This window comes from Procambarus clarkii, chromosome 14 (assembly GCF_040958095.1).
Source record: "Procambarus clarkii isolate CNS0578487 chromosome 14, FALCON_Pclarkii_2.0, whole genome shotgun sequence".
Classification (NCBI taxonomy): domain Eukaryota; kingdom Metazoa; phylum Arthropoda; class Malacostraca; order Decapoda; family Cambaridae; genus Procambarus; species Procambarus clarkii.
The window spans coordinates 40,814,748-40,835,953 of NC_091163.1; the positions used below are offsets into that span (position 1 = coordinate 40,814,748).

The 21,206-nt window shown below is 50.6% G+C and overlaps 1 protein-coding gene across 1 annotated transcript in view; it reads right to left on the reverse strand.

Annotated features, from left to right (window-relative positions):
• Positions 1-10: 10 nt before the first annotated feature.
• LOC123770780 (uncharacterized) overlaps positions 11-21,206 on the reverse strand; it is a 191,732-nt gene continuing 170,536 nt past the window's right edge. The window contains exons 4-8 of the mRNA XM_045762936.2: positions 19,095-19,217; positions 17,358-17,571; positions 7,148-7,288; positions 4,920-5,056; positions 11-4,158 (exon numbers count right to left, since the gene is read on the reverse strand). Coding sequence (XP_045618892.1) covers positions 3,953-4,158; positions 4,920-5,056; positions 7,148-7,288; positions 17,358-17,571; positions 19,095-19,217 — 821 coding nt within the window. The 3' untranslated portion in view covers positions 11-3,952. The remainder of the gene's footprint in view (positions 4,159-4,919; positions 5,057-7,147; positions 7,289-17,357; positions 17,572-19,094; positions 19,218-21,206) is intronic.

A 21,206-nucleotide genomic window follows, 5' to 3' on the forward strand; every position in this document is an offset into this window, starting at 1 on the left:
TCTAAACCAGAGGCAACATGTCAGTATATAAAAAAAAAAATTTATGTTGCCTAAAAAAATTAGGCAACATTTTAAGGCCTATGTGTACATTGTACTGATGTATTGCTTTTGTGTGTGTGACATATACGACGGAATGAAGACCAGAGGTCAGTTTAGATGCCCCCCCCCCTCCCCCAGGCAAATCTGGGCACATGATATTCCATTCACCTGGGCTGTAGGAGACTTGAACCCTGGACTCCGCACGTGTGAGGCCAAAGCTCCATCGACCGAGTTATTGAGTGGTCTCCTCGAGCCCGGGTGATTGGAATGTTTATTTCCTAGGAAGTGTGGATGACAATGTTATGATATTCATGTATGAATGAATCAACTTTGAAAATGTTGGTTTGATGCTGATTAAGTGTTAATCCAATAGTGATTAAATGTCAATGCAACATTAAAGAATGAGCTAACATTGGTTAAATTTTAATTAAATGTTGATTTAAAGTGAATGTAATGCTAACTAAACATTGATCAAAAGTTGACTAAATGTTGATCCAACGTTGATTAAACGCTGATCCAGCAAGTACTCGAGCCCGTTTTTCTCCTGGGTGTTGGATGATTATATCTGTTAAGAGGTTACACACATACCTGTCAAGAAATATATATGATTGCTCTGGTTTTATAATGTGTATTAAACCTCCCCAACAGACAAAATATGTTTGGGTAATGTTGAATCAACATGTGATCGACGTTTTCAATTAATTTCAGGTCAACAATAGATCAATGTTTAATCAACATGTGCTCAATGTGGAGTCGACATTGGATCAACAGTTGATCAGTGTTGTTGTATCGCCATTCATTGTATCAACATTCATTCAATGTTACAGTAATATCATTAACCTAGATTTGTCTAGGTCAGGGTTCTGAGAGGAAGAGAAAGTGAATGCATTTGCCTCAAGAACCACCAAGTGCATTGCTACCATAATTGAAATGATTCTTCGCGGCAGGGGATCGTATTCCAGGGACCATAGGATTAAGGACTTGCCCGAAACGCTACGCGTACTAGTGGCTGTACAAGAATGTAACAACTCTTGTATATATCTCAAAAAAAAAAAAAAAATAATAATCTCACAACCAAGAGTTGTGTCATTCATTAAAATTATCATTTATAAAATAATCAGCCCATCCTTCTAAAAAAAAAAAAAAAAAGTACAGTATCTATAGCAACTATTTCTTCAAATGGACTGTTGGACTCCTCCCCAAAATTAATATTTTGTATTATTTGAATTAATCTAAAAATATCAAAATATATAAACAACAAAATTTGCCTGAATTTGCCTGAGTGCCACTAGTGGCCTTGACAAGAACAGGAAGCTAGCTGCTTTGTTAAGGAAAATGGGTAGTTATTCAACTGTGTGCACCCACATTAGAACTACTGTACCGCCACACACAAGACTTGACGTGGACAGAGCCTGCACAGAGACTCATTTTCAGAAGAACTATCTGCATTGGAGAAAATTCAGCATTGGGCCCAGTGTTGTTAGCCACAGGGCTAACAACACTGCAAACCAGGCATGACAGGACTGATCTCATCGAAACTTTTCAAAATATTAAACAATTTGGAGGATATTAAAGATCAGATATACCACTTTTAAAGAACAATGGCTTCAAGCTTAACAAGCCACAAAGGACAGAAAACCAGGAGATCTTTTTCACCCACAAGGTTATAAATCCATGGACCTGCCTACACCCAAAGCCATAAATGCTGAAACAATGATGTAACTCAAGATCAAGCTTTAAAAGCAAGGGCCTTTAAAATCAAACCCAACCACTGGGTCGATGGTAGAGTGATGGTCTCACAGTCTACAGGTCGGGATTCAATCCCCGACCATCCTAGTGGTAGGGCACCATTTCTTTTACTGTCCCATCCCAAATTCTTATCCCTTCCCAGTGCTAGTCAAAATGGCTTGGCACTTTTCCCTGATAGTTCCATTTCAATCCTTAAAGTCAAAGATTTGTTTGACTATTCCTATAATTTTTTTTTACTGCAACTTTCAATTGCCACTTTCAGCCGCTGATGGATTCTCACCTCAAAATCCCTTACTTCGTCAATCTGCTGCTAGGTAATATTTTACATTTTTGTAGCTTTTTTTGTGCACTTTTGCCCCACATGCAAGGACTTGCATTTTTCGATACTACGGTATATGGACCCTTGCGGTGCCCCGCTCACCACACTTGTCCCCGTGAGATTTATATCCGTTTGGCACGACCCTTTTGGCTTGCTTAATTTTAACCATTCTTTTATCCATTCCAGTATTGTACAATTTATTCCATGTCTGTAATTCCCTTGTCTAACCTGTCGAGCAATACAAGACCAAATATACAATTTTTTTGGCTATTATAGTACATATATTTTGTATACTAGTGCTAGGAATCTTCATTTGGTTTAGGGCTTATATGTTGTGCCCTCTACAAAATTAATAGTACAAAACAGAAACACTGTTGTAATGGTCTCTCGGAGACTGGGCCACAGGCCCGTTGATCCCTGGAAACCCCCAAAAGGTTCCATGTCTTGTGGAGGCATAAATTGACCATGTAAATTTATCATGCATGGTAAATTTTGTTTGATGAAATAGTTGCTATAAGAATCATTATTTTGGCAGGATGGATTGTTTATAATATATGAACTGCAAACAAGTGATCATCTTTCCTAGAAGCTGTGTATGTAGGAAAGCTTCTAGGTACTGGAGCATGTAGCAATGCTCCCAGAAGGTAGAGTACATAGTAATGCTCCTAGAAGCTGGAGAACATAGCAGTGGTCCTAGAGGCTGGAGAACATAACAGTGGTCCTAGAAGCTGGAGAACATAGCAGTGGTCCTAGAAGCTGGAGAACATAGCAGTGGTCCTAGAGGCTGGAGAACATAGCAGTGGTCCTAGAGGCTGGAGAACATAGCAGTGGTCCTAGAAGCTGGAGAACATAGCAGTGGTCCTAGAGGCTGGAGAACATAACAGTGGTCCTAGAAGCTGGAGAACATAGCAGTGGTCATAGAAGCTGGAGAACATAGCAGTGGTCCTAGAGGCTGGAGAACATAGCAGTGGTCCTAGAGGCTGGAGAACATAGCAGTGGTCCTAGAGGCTGGAGAACATAGCAGTGGTCCTAGAGGCTGGAGAACATAGCAGTGGTCCTAGAGGCTGGAGAACATAGCAATGCTCCTAGAGGCTGGAGAACATAGCAGTGGTCCTAGAGGCTGGAGAACATAGCAGTGGTCCTAGAGGCTGGAGAACATAGCAGTGGTCCTAGAGGCTGGAGAACATAGCAGTGGTCCTAGAGGCTGGAGAACATAGCAGTGGTCCTAGAAGCTGGAGAACATAGCAATGCTCCTAGAAGCTGGAGAACATAGCAGTGGTCCTAGAGGCTGGAGAACATAGCAGTGGTCCTAGAAGCTGGAGAACATAGCAATGCTCCTAGAAGCTGGAGAACATAGCAGTGGTCCTAGAGGCTGGAGAACATAGCAGTGGTCCTAGAAGCTGGAGAACATAGCAATGCTCCTAGAAGCTGGAGAACATAGCAGTGGTCCTAGAGGCTGGAGAACATAGCAGTGGTCCTAGAAGCTGGAGAACATAGCAGTGGTCCTAGAGGCTGGAGAAGATAGCAGTGGTCCTAGAGGCTGGAGAACATAGCAGTGGTCCTAGAGGCTGGAGAACATAGCAGTGGTCCTAGAAGCTGGAGAAGATAGCAGTGGTCCTAGAGGCTGGAGAACATAGCAGTGGTCCTAGAAGCTGGAGAAGATAGCAGTGGTCCTAGAGGCTGGAGAACATAGCAGTGGTCCTAGAGGCTGGAGAACATAGCAGTGGTCCTAGAAGCTGGAGAACATAGCAGTGGTCCTAGAGGCTGGAGAACATAGCAGTGGTCCTAGAGGCTGGAGTACGTAGCGACATCTTGAGTGGCAGAAGGGTCGACATAACCCCAGTATCATGCAGCAAAGCTCAGAACAGGATCGTCGCCAATCTTGTTGTTGACATAGAGTGGGTTCTTGCAGGCCCGGACAATCACCAGTCCCAGACGAGCCACGAAGCAGAACACCGCCACGCCCAGCAGAACCACAATGAAGTAGCCGGTCTCAGTGGTTGACTCAGCATACTGCTTTATGTAGATCCCGACCAGAGCCACGATCACCACTGCAACAAACCAACTCTTGTTAGCTCTAGGAACATTTTTAGGGTGAACTTTAGTGTTGAAATCTTTGTTTGGGAAGACAACAAACCAACTCTTGTTAGCTCTAGATTTCGTCAACAAGTCTTGTTACCTTTGTTACCTGTTGGTGACGTGTTGAAAAGTATTTTTCCTGTAACTAAGGAATGATAAGTAAGCATCAGAATCCATTGCCTATACAGTATATAACATCTTGGGTATAATACAAATTCATATTTATGTCATTCAAACTACCGTTGAGGTGGATAGGAAGCCTGTACTTAGGCTTATGAAAGTCCCTCTAGGCCAACTATTGACCTACTTGAGAATGTAACACACACCAGTTGAGAGGCGGGACCATAGAGCCAAAGCTCAACCCCCGCAAGCACAACTAGGTGAGTGCAACAGTTGCATAACTTGTTGGTACTTGTGCACCGTCACATGAACAAGTGAAAAAGGAAACGTGTCCAACCATTTCTGCCCCACCCAGGAATCGAACCGGGTTGCCTGGAGTGTGAGTGGAGGCTGTAGACCACTGCACCAGAGGCGCCATTAATAAGAGACCTTGGGTACACTTACCAGCACGGGAGACATCTCCCGTCACGCAGGGTGCACTCCCACCTCCACAGATCTCTAGTATCAGCTCTTGATACTGGTAATGGCTCAAAAGGACCACCACTTACGGGCTATTCATGCCCGTGCCACCTCTTGGGTGGCTTAATCTTCATCAATCAATCAATCAACTTACCAGCATAGGGAGTAATGGTGTAGCGAACGTAGCGGTCAAGAATGGTGTTCTCGAGGACGAACCACAGGATCATTATGCCGGAGAGGGCCCCGAGCACCACATACACCACATACTGCATGTCCAGACCGGCAGCATACCTGCAGGATACACCACAACACGGCAGATAATTATGAGGAGCAAGCATTAAGACACTATCACTGACACTTACAAGGAAAATGCCTGTTAATAAAGTGCAACTTGAACTCTTTGGAGTGAAGACGAGAGAGAGAGATATTTAATACTTTACGCATGTAAGATCGGGGTTTCAAACGTGCTTAATATAATTACATATTGGAGTGAGATATATGCTAATAAATGTAAAATTTATCCAATGCAAAATAGGGGTGCCACAAGCTCAGTTGAAGAGTACTGTGTGAACATGATAATGTTTATTCAGGTAAAATTACATACATTCAAAATGAGTTACAAACATAATGTTGGATCTATAGATAAGAGTTAGTACATACTATGCTTAGAGCCACTAATACGCACGTACGGCGTTTCGGCCAATAAGATGTTCATGTATCTCTTTAATAAGCACCTTCCAGCAAATGTAAGAAATTTTAGAACAAAAGTCCAAACTTTAAAGAGGAAATATGACAAATTGTTGCCAGAGTTACTTGATGAGCGTAGTGGTGGCTGCGTAGGTCTAATGGCCTCTTGGACAAGTAATCTGAGACCAGAAGACCTTCACGAGGGAGTAGACAAACTCCATCAGTCACCTGTAAGCTCTCATAGTGAGAGAGGGATAATTGTTTAAGGGTGTAGTGTGGAACCATAATCCATTGTTGTGACTTAGCACTGCTGAAGAGTGTAGTCAGTGGCATGACAGTCTGTCTCGAAGGCTCCACCAGTGATTGGAGACATGGTTGTAAACTAATTGGTGGGTCATATTCCAGGGGCAAACTACTCATGTAAAGTAAGATGTGTTGTGGTAAGGGGGAGCCCTAAGCCTTGTAAGAGGAGTTAGACGTTGTCTAGGAGTCATATTCCAGGGTAAACTACTCAGGTAAAGTAAGATGTGTTGTGGTAAGGGGGAGCCCTAAGCCTTGTAAGAGGAGTTAGACGTTGACTAGGAGTCATATTCCAGGGTAAACTACTCAGGTAAAGTAAGATGTGTTGTGGTAAGGGGGAGCCCTAAGCCTTGTAAGAGGAGTTAGACGTTGTCTAGGAGTCATATTCCAGGGTAAACTACTCAGGTAAAGTAAGATGTGTTGTGGTAAGGGGGAGCCCTAAGCCTTGTAAGAGGAGTTAGACGTTGTCTAGGAGTCATATTCCAGGGTAAACTACTCAGGTAAAGTAAGATGTGTTGTGGTAAGGGGGAGCCCTAAGCCTTGTAAGAGGAGTTAGACGTTGTCTAGGAGTCATATTCCAGGGTAAACAAGTAGGGGTGAGCTGCGGGAAGAGAAGACTGTATAGGAGTGGGAAGTTGTGTTCTCCTGTACACAACAAGGTAAAAATACGATAAAATAGTGTGCTTATTAAAGGTTTAGAGATAAACAGTAATGGCGGTAAGAAGCCTCCTGGTTGATGGCCTAGCGACCCTGAATGACCAGGGGCCAGATTCACAAAGCTATACGCTAGTACTTACGAACGTGTACATCTTTCCTCATTCTTTGAGTTCTTTGGTTATATTTATTAAACAGTTTACAAGCATGAAAACTTCTCAATCAACTGTTGTTATTGTTATAAACAGCCTCCTGGTGCTTCGGAGCTCATTAACTGTTTAATAATTGTAAACAAATCCGCCAAAGATTAAGAAAAGATAGACAGGTTCGTAAGTGATTGCGTAACTGCTTCGTGAATCTGGCCCCAGACTCTTGGACGCTGCTTCACACAGTTCAGTGCAGTAACCACAATTGATCATGCACCCTTGAAAGGCATTAGTCAAGTTCAACACAAGACGTGTGTCAATAATCCCCCAAAATACTATTATCTGAAATAATTAACACCAGGGCCAGGATTCACAATCTGTACATCTGTCCACAATTATGGCGGCTTTGTTTACATATATTAAACAGTATGAGCTGGGAAGCACTACAAGATTGCAGTAACAATACTGCAATCCGAAAAGTTTCCAAACTCGCCAAAAGTCAATACAGCCTAAGCCAACTCGATCACAAGAAGGATGCAGAGGTTCTAGCCAATGAACGCATCAATGCTTGACAAAACCTGGCACTAATACTGACCTGAGGGCCACGCCCAGGTTGAGGAGGGCGGCGATGGTGCTCCAGGTGGTGTAGAGTGCCATGCCGTTGTGCCAGAGGACCCGGTACATCCAGAGGTCAACCTTAGCATGATGGCACATCCAGGGCCCATGGCGATACACACTGAAACACACAGTGGTCTTAAATGTGTATAGTTTTAGTTTAGTTCATTTATTATGAACCTCATATCCATCCTGTAGGTGGTCCAGTGGACCCCACACCCATCCTGCGGGTGGTAGTGGACCCCCATACCCGTCTTGTGGGTGGTAGTGGACCCCCATACCCATCCTATTGGTGGTAGTGGACCCCCATACCCATCCTGTGGGTGGTAGTGGATCCCCATACCCATCTTGTGGGTGGTAGTGGACCCCTATACCCATCCTGTGAGTGGTAGTGGACCCCCATACCCATCTTGTGGGTGGTAGTGGACCCCCATACCCATCCTGTGAGTGGTAGTGAACCCCCCATACCCATCCTGTGGGTGGTAGTGGACCCCCATACCCATCCTGTGAGTGGTAGTGAACCCCCCATACCCATCCTGTGGGTGGTAGTGGACCCCCATACCCATCCTGTGAGTGGTAGTGAACCCCCCATACCCATCTTGTGGATGGTAGTGGACCCCCATACCCATCCTGTGAGTGGTAGTGGACCCCCATACCCATCCTGTGAGTGGTAGTGGACCCCCATTCCCATCCTGTGAGTGGTAGTGGACCCCCCCATACCCTTCTTGTGAGTAGTAGTGGACCCCCCATACCCATCCCGTGGGTGGTAGTGGACCCCCATACCCATCCTGTGGGTGGTAATGGACCCCTATACCCATCCTGTGAGTGGTAGTGGACCCCCATACCCATCCTGTGGGTGGTAGTGGACCCCCCATACCCATCCTGTGGGTGATAGTGGACCCCCATACCCATCCTGCGAGTGGCAGTGGACCCCCATACCCATCTTGTGGGTGGTAGTGGACCCCCATACCCATCCTGTGAGTGGTAGTGAACCCCCCATACCCATCTTGTGGATGGTAGTGGACCCCCATACCCATCCTGTGAGTGGTAGTGGACCCCATACCCATCTTGTGGGTGGTAGTGGACCCCCATACCCATCCTGAGAGTGGTAGTGGACCCCATACCCATCCTGTGGGTGTGGGTGGTAGTGGACCCCCATACCCATCCTGTGAGTGGTAGTGGACCCCCCATACCCATCCTGTGGGTGGTAGTGGACCCCCATACCCATCCTGTAAGTGGTAGTGGACTCCCATACCCATCCTGCGGGTGGAAGTGAACTCCCATACCCATCCTGTGGGTGGTAGTGGACCCCCATACCCATCCTGTGAGTGGTAGTGGACCCCCCATACCCATCCTGTGGGTGGTAGTGGACCCCCACTCATACCCATCCTGTAAGTGGTAGTGGACCCCCACCCATACCCATCATGTGAGTAGTAGTGGACCCCTATACCCATCCTGTGGGTGGTAGTGAACCCCCATACCCATCCTGTGGGTGGTAGTGGACCCCCATACCCATCCTGTGAGTGGTAGTGGACCCCCCATACCCATCCTGTAAGTGGTAGTGGACCCCCATACCCATCCTGTGGGTGGTAGTGGACCCCCATACCCATCCTGTGAGTGGTAGTGGACACCCATACCCATCCTGTGAGTGGTAGTGGACCCCCCATACCCATCCTGTAAGTGGTAGTGGACCCCCACCCATACCCATCATGTGAGTAGTAGTGGACCCCTATACCCATCCTGTGGGTGGTAGTGAACCCCCATACCCATCCTGTGGGTGGTAGTGGACCCCCATACCCATCCTGCGGGTGGTAGTGAACCCCCATACCCATCCTGTGGGTGGTAGTGGATCCCCATACCCATCCTGTGAGTGGTAGTGAACCCCCATACCCATCCTGTGGGTGGTAGTGGACCCCCATACCCATCCTGCGGGTGGTAGTGAACCCCCATACCCATCCTGTGGGTGGTAGTGGATCCCCATACCCATCCTGTGAGTGGTAGTGAACCCCCATACCCATCCTGTGGGTGGTAGTGGACCCCCCATACCCATCCTGAGAGTGGTAGTGGACCCCCCATACCCATCCTGTAAGTGGTAGTGGACCCCCATACCCATCCTGAGAGTGGTAGTGGACCCCATACCCATCCTGAGAGTGGTAGTGGACCCCATACCCATCCTGAGAGTGGTAGTGGACCCCCATACCCATCCTGAGAGTGGTAGTGGACACCCATACCCATCCTGAGAGTGGTAGTGGACCCCATACCCATCCGGAGAGTGGTAGTGGACCCCCATACCCATCCTGAGAGTGGTAGTGGACCCCCATACCCATCCTGAGAGTGGTAGTGGACCCCCCATACCCATCCTGTAAGTGGTAGTGGACCCCCCATACCCATCCTGTAAGTGGTAGTGGACCCCCATACCCATCCTGAGAGTGGTAGTGGACCCCATACCCATCCTGAGAGTGGTAGTGGACCCCCATACCCATCCTGAGAGTGGTAGTGGACCCCCATACCCATCCTGTAAGTGGTAGTGGACCCCCATACCCATCCTGAGAGTGGTAGTGGACCCCCATACCCATCCTGAGAGTGGTAGTGGACCCCCCATACCCATCCTGAGAGTGGTAGTGGACCCCCCATACCCATCCTGTAAATGGTAGTGGACCCCCCATACCCATCCTGAGAGTGGTAGTGGACCCCCCATACCCATCCTGTAAGTGGTAGTGGACCCCCCATACCCGTCCTGTAAGTGGTAGTGGACCCCCATACCCATCCTGAGAGTGGTAGTGGACCCCATACCCATCCTGAGAGTGGTAGTGGACCCCCATACCCATCCTGTAAGTGGTAGTGGACCCCCCATACCCATCCTGTAAGTGGTAGTGGACCCCCATACCAATCCTGAGAGTGGTAGTGGACCCCATACCCATCCTGAGAGTGGTAGTGGACCCCCATACCCATCCTGAGAGTGGTAGTGGACCCCCATACCCATCCTGAGAGTGGTAGTGGACCCCCATACCCATCCTGAGAGTGGTAGTGGACCCCATACCCATCCTGAGAGTGGTAGTGGACCCCCATACCTATCCTGAGAGTGGTAGTGGACCCCCATACCCATCCTGAGAGTGGTAGTGGACCCCATACCCATCCTGTAAGTGGTAGTGGACCCCCATACCCATCCTGAGAGTGGTAGTGGACCCCCATACCCATCCTGAGAGTGGTAGTGGACCCCCCATACCCATCCTGTAAGTGGTAGTGGACCCCCATACCCATCCTGAGAGTGGCAGTGGACCCCATACCCATCCTGAGAGTGGTAGTGGACCCCCATACCCATCCTGAGAGTGGTAGTGGACCCCCATACCCATCCTGAGAGTGGTAGTGGACCCCCATACCCATCCTGAGAGTGGTAGTGGACCCCCATACCCATCCTGAGAGTGGTAGTGGACCCCCCATACCCATCCTGAAAGTGGTAGTGGACCCCCATACCCATCCTGAGAGTGGTAGTGGACCCCATACCCATCCTGAGAGTGGTAGTGGACCCCCATACCCATCCTGAGAGTGGTAGTGGACCCCCATACCCATCCAGAGAGTGGTAGTGGACCCCCCATACCCATCCTGAGAGTGGTAGTGGACCCCCATACCAATCCTGAGAGTGGTAGTGGACCCCCATACCCATCCTGAGAGTGGTAGTGGACCCCCATACCCATCCTGTAGGTGGTAGTGGACCCCCATACCCATCCTGAGAGTGGTAGTGGACCCCCATACCCATCCTGAGAGTGGTAGTGGACCCCCCATACCCATCCTGAGAGTGGTAGTGGACCCCCATACCCATCCTGAGAGTGGTAGTGGACCCCCATACCCATCCTGAGAGTGGTAGTGGACCCCCATACCCATCCTGAGAGTGGTAGTGGACCCCATACCCATCCTGAGAGTGGTAGTGGACCCCCATACCCATCCTGAGAGTGGTAGTGGACCCCCATACCCATCCTGAGAGTGGTAGTGGACCCCCATACCCATCCTGAGAGTGGTAGTGGACCCCCATACCCATCCTGTAAGTGGTAGTGGACCCCCATACCCATCCTGAGAGTGGTAGTGGACCCCCATACCCATCCTGAGAGTGGTAGTGGACCCCCATACCCATCCTGAGAGTGGTAGTGGACCCCATATTCATCCTGAGAGTGGTAGTGGACCCCATACCCATCCTGAGAGTTGTAGTGGACCCCCATACCCATCCTGAGAGTGGTAGTGGACCCCCATACCCATCCTGAGAGTGGTAGTGGACCCCCATACCCATCCTGAGAGTGGTAGTGGACCCCATACCCATCCTGAGTGGTAGTGGACCCCATACCCATCCTGAGAGTGGTAGTGGACCCCCATACCCATCCTGAGAGTGGTAGTGGACCCCCATACCCATCCTGAGAGTGGTAGTGGACCCCCATACCCATCCTGAGAGTGGTAGTGGACCCCCATACCCATCCTGAGAGTGGTAGTGGACCCCTATACCCATCCTGAGAGTGGTAGTGGACCCCCATACCCATCCTGAGAGTGGTAATGGACCCCTATACCCATCCTGTGAGTGGTAGTGGACCCCCATACCCATCCTGTGGGTGGTAGTGGACCCCCCATACCCATCCTGTGGGTGATAGTGGACCCCCATACCCATCCTGCGAGTGGCAGTGGACCCCCATACCCATCTTGTGGGTGGTAGTGGACCCCCATACCCATCCTGTGAGTGGTAGTGAACCCCCCATACCCATCTTGTGGATGGTAGTGGACCCCCATACCCATCCTGTGAGTGGTAGTGGACCCCATACCCATCTTGTGGGTGGTAGTGGACCCCCATACCCATCCTGAGAGTGGTAGTGGACCCCATACCCATCCTGTGGGTGTGGGTGGTAGTGGACCCCCATACCCATCCTGTGAGTGGTAGTGGACCCCCCATACCCATCCTGTAAGTGGTAGTGGACTCCCATACCCATCCTGCGGGTGGTAGTGAACTCCCATACCCATCCTGTGGGTGGTAGTGGACCCCCATACCCATCCTGTGAGTGGTAGTGGACCCCCCATACCCATCCTGTGGGTGGTAGTGGACCCCCACTCATACCCATCCTGTAAGTGGTAGTGGACCCCCACCCATACCCATCATGTGAGTAGTAGTGGACCCCTATACCCATCCTGTGGGTGGTAGTGAACCCCCATACCCATCCTGTGGGTGGTAGTGGACCCCCATACCCATCCTGTGAGTGGTAGTGGACCTCCCATACCCATCCTGTAAGTGGTAGTGGACCCCCATACCCATCCTGTGGGTGGTAGTGGACCCCCATACCCATCCTGTGAGTGGTAGTGGACACCCATACCCATCCTGTGAGTGGTAGTGGACCCCCCATACCCATCCTGTAAGTGGTAGTGGACCCCCACCCATACCCATCATGTGAGTAGTAGTGGACCCCTATACCCATCCTTTGGGTGGTAGTGAACCCCCATACCCATCCTGTGGGTGGTAGTGGACCCCCATACCCATCCTGCGGGTGGTAGTGAACCCCCATACCCATCCTGTGGGTGGTAGTGGATCCCCATACCCATCCTGTGAGTGGTAGTGAACCCCCATACCCATCCTGTGGGTGGTAGTGGACCCCCATACCCATCCTGCGGGTGGTAGTGAACCCCCATACCCATCCTGTGGGTGGTATTGGATCCCCATACCCATCCTGTGAGTGGTAGTGAACCCCCATACCCATCCTGTGGGTGGTAGTGGACCCCCATACCCATCCTGCGGGTGGTAGTGAACCCCCATACCCATCCTGTGGGTGGTAGTGGACCCCCCATACCCATCCTGAGAGTGGTAGTGGACCCCCCATACCCATCCTGTAAGTGGTAGTGGACCCCCATACCCATCCTGAGAGTGGTAGTGGACCCCATACCCATCCTGAGAGTGGTAGTGGACCCCATACCCATCCTGAGAGTGGTAGTGGACCCCCATACCCATCCTGAGAGTGGTAGTGGACCCCCATACCCATCCTGAGAGTGGTAGTGGACCCCATACCCATCCTGAGAGTGGTAGTGGACCCCCATACCCATCCTGAGAGTGGTAGTGGACCCCCATACCCATCCTGAGAGTGGTAGTGGACCCCCCCATACCCATCCTGTAAGTGGTAGTGGACCCCCCATACCCATCCTGTAAGTGGTAGTGGACCCCCATACCCATCCTGAGAGTGGTAGTGGACCCCATACCCATCCTGAGAGTGGTAGTGGACCCCCATACCCATCCTGAGAGTGGTAGTGGACCCCCATACCCATCCTGTAAGTGGTAGTGGACCCCCATACCCATCCTGAGAGTGGTAGTGGACCCCCATACCCATCCTGAGAGTGGTAGTGGACCCCCCATACCCATCCTGAGAGTGGTAGTGGACCCCCCATACCCATCCTGTAAATGGTAGTGGACCCCCCATACCCATCCTGAGAGTGGTAGTGGACCCCCCATACCCATCCTGTAAGTGGTAGTGGACCCCCCATACCCGTCCTGTAAGTGGTAGTGGACCCCCATACCCATCCTGAGAGTGGGAGTGGACCCCATACCCATCCTGAGAGTGGTAGTGGACCCCCATACCCATCCTGTAAGTGGTAGTGGACCCCCCATACCCATCCTGTAAGTGGTAGTGGACCCCCATACCAATCCTGAGAGTGGTAGTGGACCCCATACCCATCCTGAGAGTGGTAGTGGACCCCCCATACCCATCCTGAGAGTGGTAGTGGACCCCCATACCCATCCTGAGAGTGGTAGTGGACCCCCATACCCATCCTGAGAGTGGTAGTGGACCCCATACCCATCCTGAGAGTGGTAGTGGACCCCCATACCTATCCTGAGAGTGGTAGTGGACCCCCATACCCATCCTGAGAGTGGTAGTGGACCCCATACCCATCCTGTAAGTGGTAGTGGACCCCCATACCCATCCTGAGAGTGGTAGTGGACCCCCATACCCATCCTGAGAGTGGTAGTGGACCCCCCATACCCATCCTGTAAGTGGTAGTGGACCCCCATACCCATCCTGAGAGTGGCAGTGGACCCCATACCCATCCTGAGAGTGGTAGTGGACCCCCATACCCATCCTGAGAGTGGTAGTGGACCCCCATACCCATCCTGAGAGTGGTAGTGGACCCCCATACCCATCCTGAGAGTGGTAGTGGACCCCCATACCCATCCTGAGAGTGGTAGTGGACCCCCATACCCATCCTGTAAGTGGTAGTGGACCCCCATACGCATCCTGAGAGTGGTAGTGGACCCCATACCCATCCTGAGAGTGGTAGTGGACCCCCATACCCATCCTGAGAGTGGTAGTGGACCCCCATACCCATCCTGAGAGTGGTAGTGGACCCCCATACCCATCCTGAGAGTGGTAGTGGACCCCCATACCCATCCTGAGAGTGGTAGTGGACCCCCATACCCATCCTGAGAGTGGTAGTGGACCCCCATACCCATCCTGTAAGTGGTAGTGGACCCCCATACCCATCCTGAGAGTGGTAGTGGACCCCCATACCCATCCTGAGAGTGGTAGTGGACCCCCCATACCCATCCTGAGAGTGGTAGTGGACCCCCATACCCATCCTGAGAGTGGTAGTGGACCCCCATACCCATCCTGAGAGTGGTAGTGGACCCCCATACCCATCCTGAGAGTGGTAGTGGACCCCATACCCACCCTGAGAGTGGTAGTGGACCCCCATACCCATCCTGAGAGTGGTAGTGGACCCCCATACCCATCCTGAGAGTGGTAGTGGACCCCCATACCCATCCTGAGAGTGGTAGTGGACCCCCATACCCATCCTGTAAGTGGTAGTGGACCCCCATACCCATCCTGAGAGTGGTAGTGGACCCCCATACCCATCCTGAGAGTGGTAGTGGACCCCCATACCCATCCTGAGAGTGGTAGTGGACCCCATATTCATCCTGAGAGTGGTAGTGGACCCCATACCCATCCTGAGAGTGGTAGTGGACCCCCATACCCATCCTGAGAGTGGTAGTGGACCCCCATACCCATCCTGAGAGTGGTAGTGGACCCCCATACCCATCCTGAGAGTGGTAGTGGACCCCCATACCCATCCTGAGAGTGGTAGTGGACCCCCATACCCATCCTGAGAGTGGTAGTGGACCCCATACCCATCCTGAGAGTGGTAGTGGACCCCATACCCATCCTGAGAGTGGTAGTGGACCCCCATACCCATCCTGAGAGTGGTAGTGGACCCCCATACCCATCCTGAGAGTGGTAGTGGACCCCCATACCCATCCTGAGAGTGGTAGTGGACCCCCATACCCATCCTGAGAGTGGTAGTGGACCCCATACCCATCCTGAGAGTGGTAGTGGACCCCCATACCTATCCTGAGAGTGGTAGTGGACCCCCATACCCATCCTGAGAGTGGTAGTGGACCCCATACCCATCCTGTAAGTGGTAGTGGACCCCCATACCCATCCTGAGAGTGGTAGTGGACCCCCATACCCATCCTGAGAGTGGTAGTGGACCCCCCATACCCATCCTGTAAGTGGTAGTGGACCCCCATACCCATCCTGAGAGTGGCAGTGGACCCCATACCCATCCTGAGAGTGGTAGTGGACCCCCATACCCATCCTGAGAGTGGTAGTGGACCCCCATACCCATCCTGAGAGTGGTAGTGGACCCCCATACCCATCCTGAGAGTGGTAGTGGACCCCCATACCCATCCTGAGAGTGGTAGTGGACCCCCCATACCCATCCTGTAAGTGGTAGTGGACCCCCATACCCATCCTGAGAGTGGTAGTGGACCCCATACCCATCCTGAGAGTGGTAGTGGACCCCCATACCCATCCTGAGAGTGGTAGTGGACCCCCATACCCATCCTGAGAGTGGTAGTGGACCCCCATACCCATCCTGAGAGTGGTAGTGGACCCCCATACCCATCCTGAGAGTGGTAGTGGACCCCCATACCCATCCTGAGAGTGGTAGTGGACCCCCCATACCCATCCTGTAAGTGGTAGTGGACCCCCATACCCATCCTGAGAGTGGTAGTGGACCCCATACCCATCCTGAGAGTGGTAGTGGACCCCCATACCCATCCTGAGAGTGGTAGTGGACCCCCATACCCATCCTGAGAGTGGTAGTGGACCCCCATACCCATCCTGAGAGTGGTAGTGGACCCCCATACCCATCCTGAGAGTGGTAGTGGACCCCCATACCCATCCTGAGAGTGGTAGTGGACCCCCATACCCATCCTGTAAGTGGTAGTGGACCCCCATACCCATCCTGAGAGTGGTAGTGGACCCCCATACCCATCCTGAGAGTGGTAGTGGACCCCCCATACCCATCCTGAGAGTGGTAGTGGACCCCCATACCCATCCTGAGAGTGGTAGTGGACCCCCATACCCATCCTGAGAGTGGTAGTGGACCCCCATACCCATCCTGAGAGTGGTAGTGGACCCCATACCCATCCTGAGAGTGGTAGTGGACCCCCATACCCATCCTGAGAGTGGTAGTGGACCCCCATACCCATCCTGAGAGTGGTAGTGGACCCCCATACCCATCCTGAGAGTGGTAGTGGACCCCCATACCCATCCTGTAAGTGGTAGTGGACCCCCATACCCATCCTGAGAGTGGTAGTGGACCCCCATACCCATCCTGAGAGTGGTAGTGGACCCCCATACCCATCCTGAGAGTGGTAGTGGACCCCATATTCATCCTGAGAGTGGTAGTGGACCCCATACCCATCCTGAGAGTGGTAGTGGACCCCCATACCCATCCTGAGAGTGGTAGTGGACCCCCATACCCATCCTGAGAGTGGTAGTGGACCCCCATACCCATCCTGAGAGTGGTAGTGGACCCCCATACCCATCCTGAGAGTGGTAGTGGACCCCCATACCCATCCTGAGAGTGGTAGTGGACCCCATACCCATCCTGAGAGTGGTAGTGGACCCCATACCCATCCTGAGAGTGGTAGTGGACCCCCATACCCATCCTGAGAGTGGTAGTGGACCCCCATACCCATCCTGAGAGTGGTAGTGGACCCCCATACCCATCCTGAGAGTGGTAGTGGACCCCCATACCCATCCTGAGAGTGGTAGTGGACCCCTATACCCATCCTGAGAGTGGTAGTGGACCCCCATACCTATCCTGAGAGTGGTAGTGGACCCCCATACCCATCCTGAGAGTGGTAGTGTCCTGACCAACCATCAAAATACCTGTAATGCAGCATGCCAAAAGCCATCCAGTTGGTGAGGACGATGAACCACAGCAGGGCGGAGGCGAACACGATGAGCTCATTGTCCCAGACGAAGAGCCAGGCCACGTTGGCCATCAGGTTGAAGGTGTAGGTGAGCAGGAAGGAGGAGGTGAGCACCGAGGGACTGGTGTACACCGGGCCCACAGCGTTCCTTCGACACATCAGGATCAAGGCTGTAGAGGAGGAATTGTGTTATCATTGTTGAAGTGCACCAGCATCGAGGGCGGCAACGGGTCAACCTCTGGAGGGTTATTAAGACCACCACAACACCTTACTGACCAACCAGCAAGTATACTTTAGTCCTATCAACCTCTGGAGGGTTATTAAGACCACCACAACACCTTACTGACCAACCAGCAAGTATACTTTAGTCCTATCAACCTCTGGAGGGTTATTAAGGCCACCACAACACCTTACTGACCAACCAGCAAGTATACTTTAGTCCTATCAACCTCTGGAGGGTTATTAAGACCACCACAACACCTTACTGACCAACCAGCAAGTATACTTTAGTCCTATCAACCTCTGGAGGGTTATTAAGACCACCACAACACCTTACTGACCAACCAGCAAGTATACTTTAGTCCTATCAACCTCTGGAGGGTTATTAAGACCTCCACAACACCTTACTGACCAACCAGCAAGTATACTTTAGTCCTATCAACCTCTGGAGGGTTATTAAGGCCACCACAACACCTTACTGACCAACCAGCGAGTATACTTTAGTCCTATCAACCTCTGGAGGGTTATTAAGACCATCACAACACCTTACTGACCAACCAGCAAGTATACTTCAGTCCTATCAACCTCTGTAGGGTTATTAAGACCACCACAACACCTTACTGACCAATCAGCAAGTATACTTTAGTCCTATCAACCTCTGGAGGGTTATTAAGACCACCACAACACCTTACTGACCAACCAGCAAGTATACTTTAGTCCTATCAACCTCTGGAGGGTTATTAAGACCACCACAACACCTTACTGACCAACCAGCAAGTATACTTTAGTCCTATCAACCTCTGGAGGGTTATTAAGACCACCACAACACCTTACTGACCAACCAGCAAGTATACTTTAGTCCTATCAACCTCTGGAGGGTTATTAAGGCCACCACAACACCTTACTGACCAACCAGCAAGTATACTTTAGTCCTATCAACCTCTGGAGGGTTATTAAGACCACCACAACACCTTACTGACCCACCAGCAAGTATACTTTAGTCCTATCAACCTCTGGAGGGTTATTAAGACCACCACAACACCTTACTGACCAACCAGCAAGTATACTTTAGTCCTATCAACCTCTGGAGGGTTATTAAGGCCACCACAACACCTTACTGACCAACCAGCAAGTATACTTTAGTCCTATCAACCTCTGGAGGGTTATTAAGACCACCACAACACCTTACTGACCAACCAGCAAGTATACTTTAGTCCTATTAACCTCTGGAGGGTTATTAAGACCACCACAACACCTTACTGACCAACCAGCGAGTATACTTTAGTCCTATCAACCTCTGGAGGGTTATTAAGGCCACCACAACACCTTACTGACCAACCAGCAAGTATACTTTAGTCCTATCAACCTCTGGAGGGTTATTAAGACCACCACAACACCTTACTGACCAACCAGCAAGTATACTTTAGTCCTATCAACCTCTGGAGGGTTATTAAGAGATGAATGATACGCTTACCATAGAGATGAGCCAGCAGGAGCCAGATATAGATCACCGACCAGATCATGAAGGTGAAGCCGGCTGGGGTGACATCGATCTCGTACTTCGCAGACAAGTTGCCAACCGTCGACTCGAAGAACCCTGGAACACATCCAATTGTCAACATCTACAACCATTATATCGCTATATCATATCCAAAACGTCGTATCAACGCCGAAATGACGTCTAGTAACGTCATATCAACGTCAACAACGACATATTATCACAAGGTGATAAATATGTAAATACAATGTTGATACCATGAGATAGGATCGAACCTGCGGCTCTGGGCATTTAGGCACACTCTCTGCCGACTACACAGTGATGGGTCGAGGTTGTGCTCAGCTCATGTTGGGTCCCTGATGAGTCCCTGGTGAGTCCAGGGACGCAAGTTCGAGCCCAAGCAAGACCCGCAATATTTCTAAAGTTACATATATTTGATCAGATAAAATAACAGTCCACGTTTCTTGTTGCCATAGTCCATGTCTCTTGTTGCCATAGTCCATGTCTCTTTGCCATAGTCCACGTCTCATGTTGCCATATTCCACGTCTCTTGTTGTCATAGTCCACGTCTCTTGTTGTCATAGTCCACGTCTCTTGTTGCCATAATTCATGTCTCTTGTTGCCATAGTTCATGTCTCTTGTTGCCATAGTTCACGTCTCTTGTTGCCATAGTTCATGTCTCTTGTTGCCATAGTCCACGTCTCTTGTTGTCATAGTCCACGTCTCTTGTTGCCATAGTCCACGTCTCATGTTGCCATAGTCCACGTCTCTTGTTGTCATAGTCCACGTCTCTTGTTGCCATAGTTCATGTCTCTTGTTGCCATAGTTCATGTCTCTTGTTGTCATAGTCCACGTCTCTTGTTGCCATAGTCCACGTCTCATGTTGCCATAGTTCATGTCTCTTGTTGCCATAGTTCATGTCTCTTGTTGCCATAGTTCATGTCTCTTGTTGCCATAGTTCATGTCTCTTGTTGCCATAGTCCACGTCTCTTGTTGTCATAGTCCACGTCTCTTGTTGCCATAGTCCACGTCTCATGTTGCCATAGTTCATGTCTCTTGTTGCCATAATCCACGTCTCTTGTTGCCATAGTCCACGTCTCTTGTTGTCATAGTCCACGTCTCTTGTTGCCATAGTCCACGTCTCATGTTGCCATAGTCCATGTCTCTTGTTGCCATAGTCCATGTCTCTTGTTGCCATAGTCCACGTCTCTTGTTGTCATAGTCCACGTCTCTTGTTGCCATAGTCCACGTCTCATGTTGTCATAGTCCATGTCTCTTGTTGCCATAGTCCATGTCTCTTGTTGCCATAGTCCACGACTCTTGTTGCCATAGTCCAGGTCTCTTGTTGCCATAGTCCACGACTCTTGTTGCCATAGTCCAGGTCTCTTGTTGCCATAGTCTATGTCTCTTGTTGCCATAGTCCATGTCTCTTGTCTATGTCAGTAGTCACAGTATACAGTGTCCACAGTGTACCATGGTCACAGTGTACCATGGTCACAGTGTACCATGGTCACAGTGTACCATGGCCACAGTGTACCATGGTCACAGTGTACCATGGCCACAGTGTACCATGGTCACAGTGTACCATGGCCACAGTGTACCATGGTCACAGTGTACCATGGTCACAGTGTACCAGAACCACAGTGTACCATGGTCACAGTGTACCATGGTCACAGTGTACCATGGTCACAGTGTACCAGAACCATAGTGTACCATGGTCACAGTGTACCATGGTCATAGTGTACCAGAACCACAGTTTACCATGGTCACAGTGTACCAGAACCACAGTGTACCATGGTTACAGTGTACCGGGGCCACAGTGTCCCGTAGCTACAATGTACTGGAGCCACAGTAAACCATAGCCACAGTGTACCGAGACAACAGTGTACCATGGCGACAGTGTACCGGGGTCACAGTGTACGGAGACCACAGTGTACCGAAGCCTTAGTGTACTATGGCCACAGTGTACCGAGGCCACAGTGTACCATGGCGACAGTGTACCGGGGTCACAGTGTACCGATGCCACAGTGTACAGTGGTCACAGTGCACCATGGCGACAGTGTACCGGGGTCACAGTGTACCGGGGCC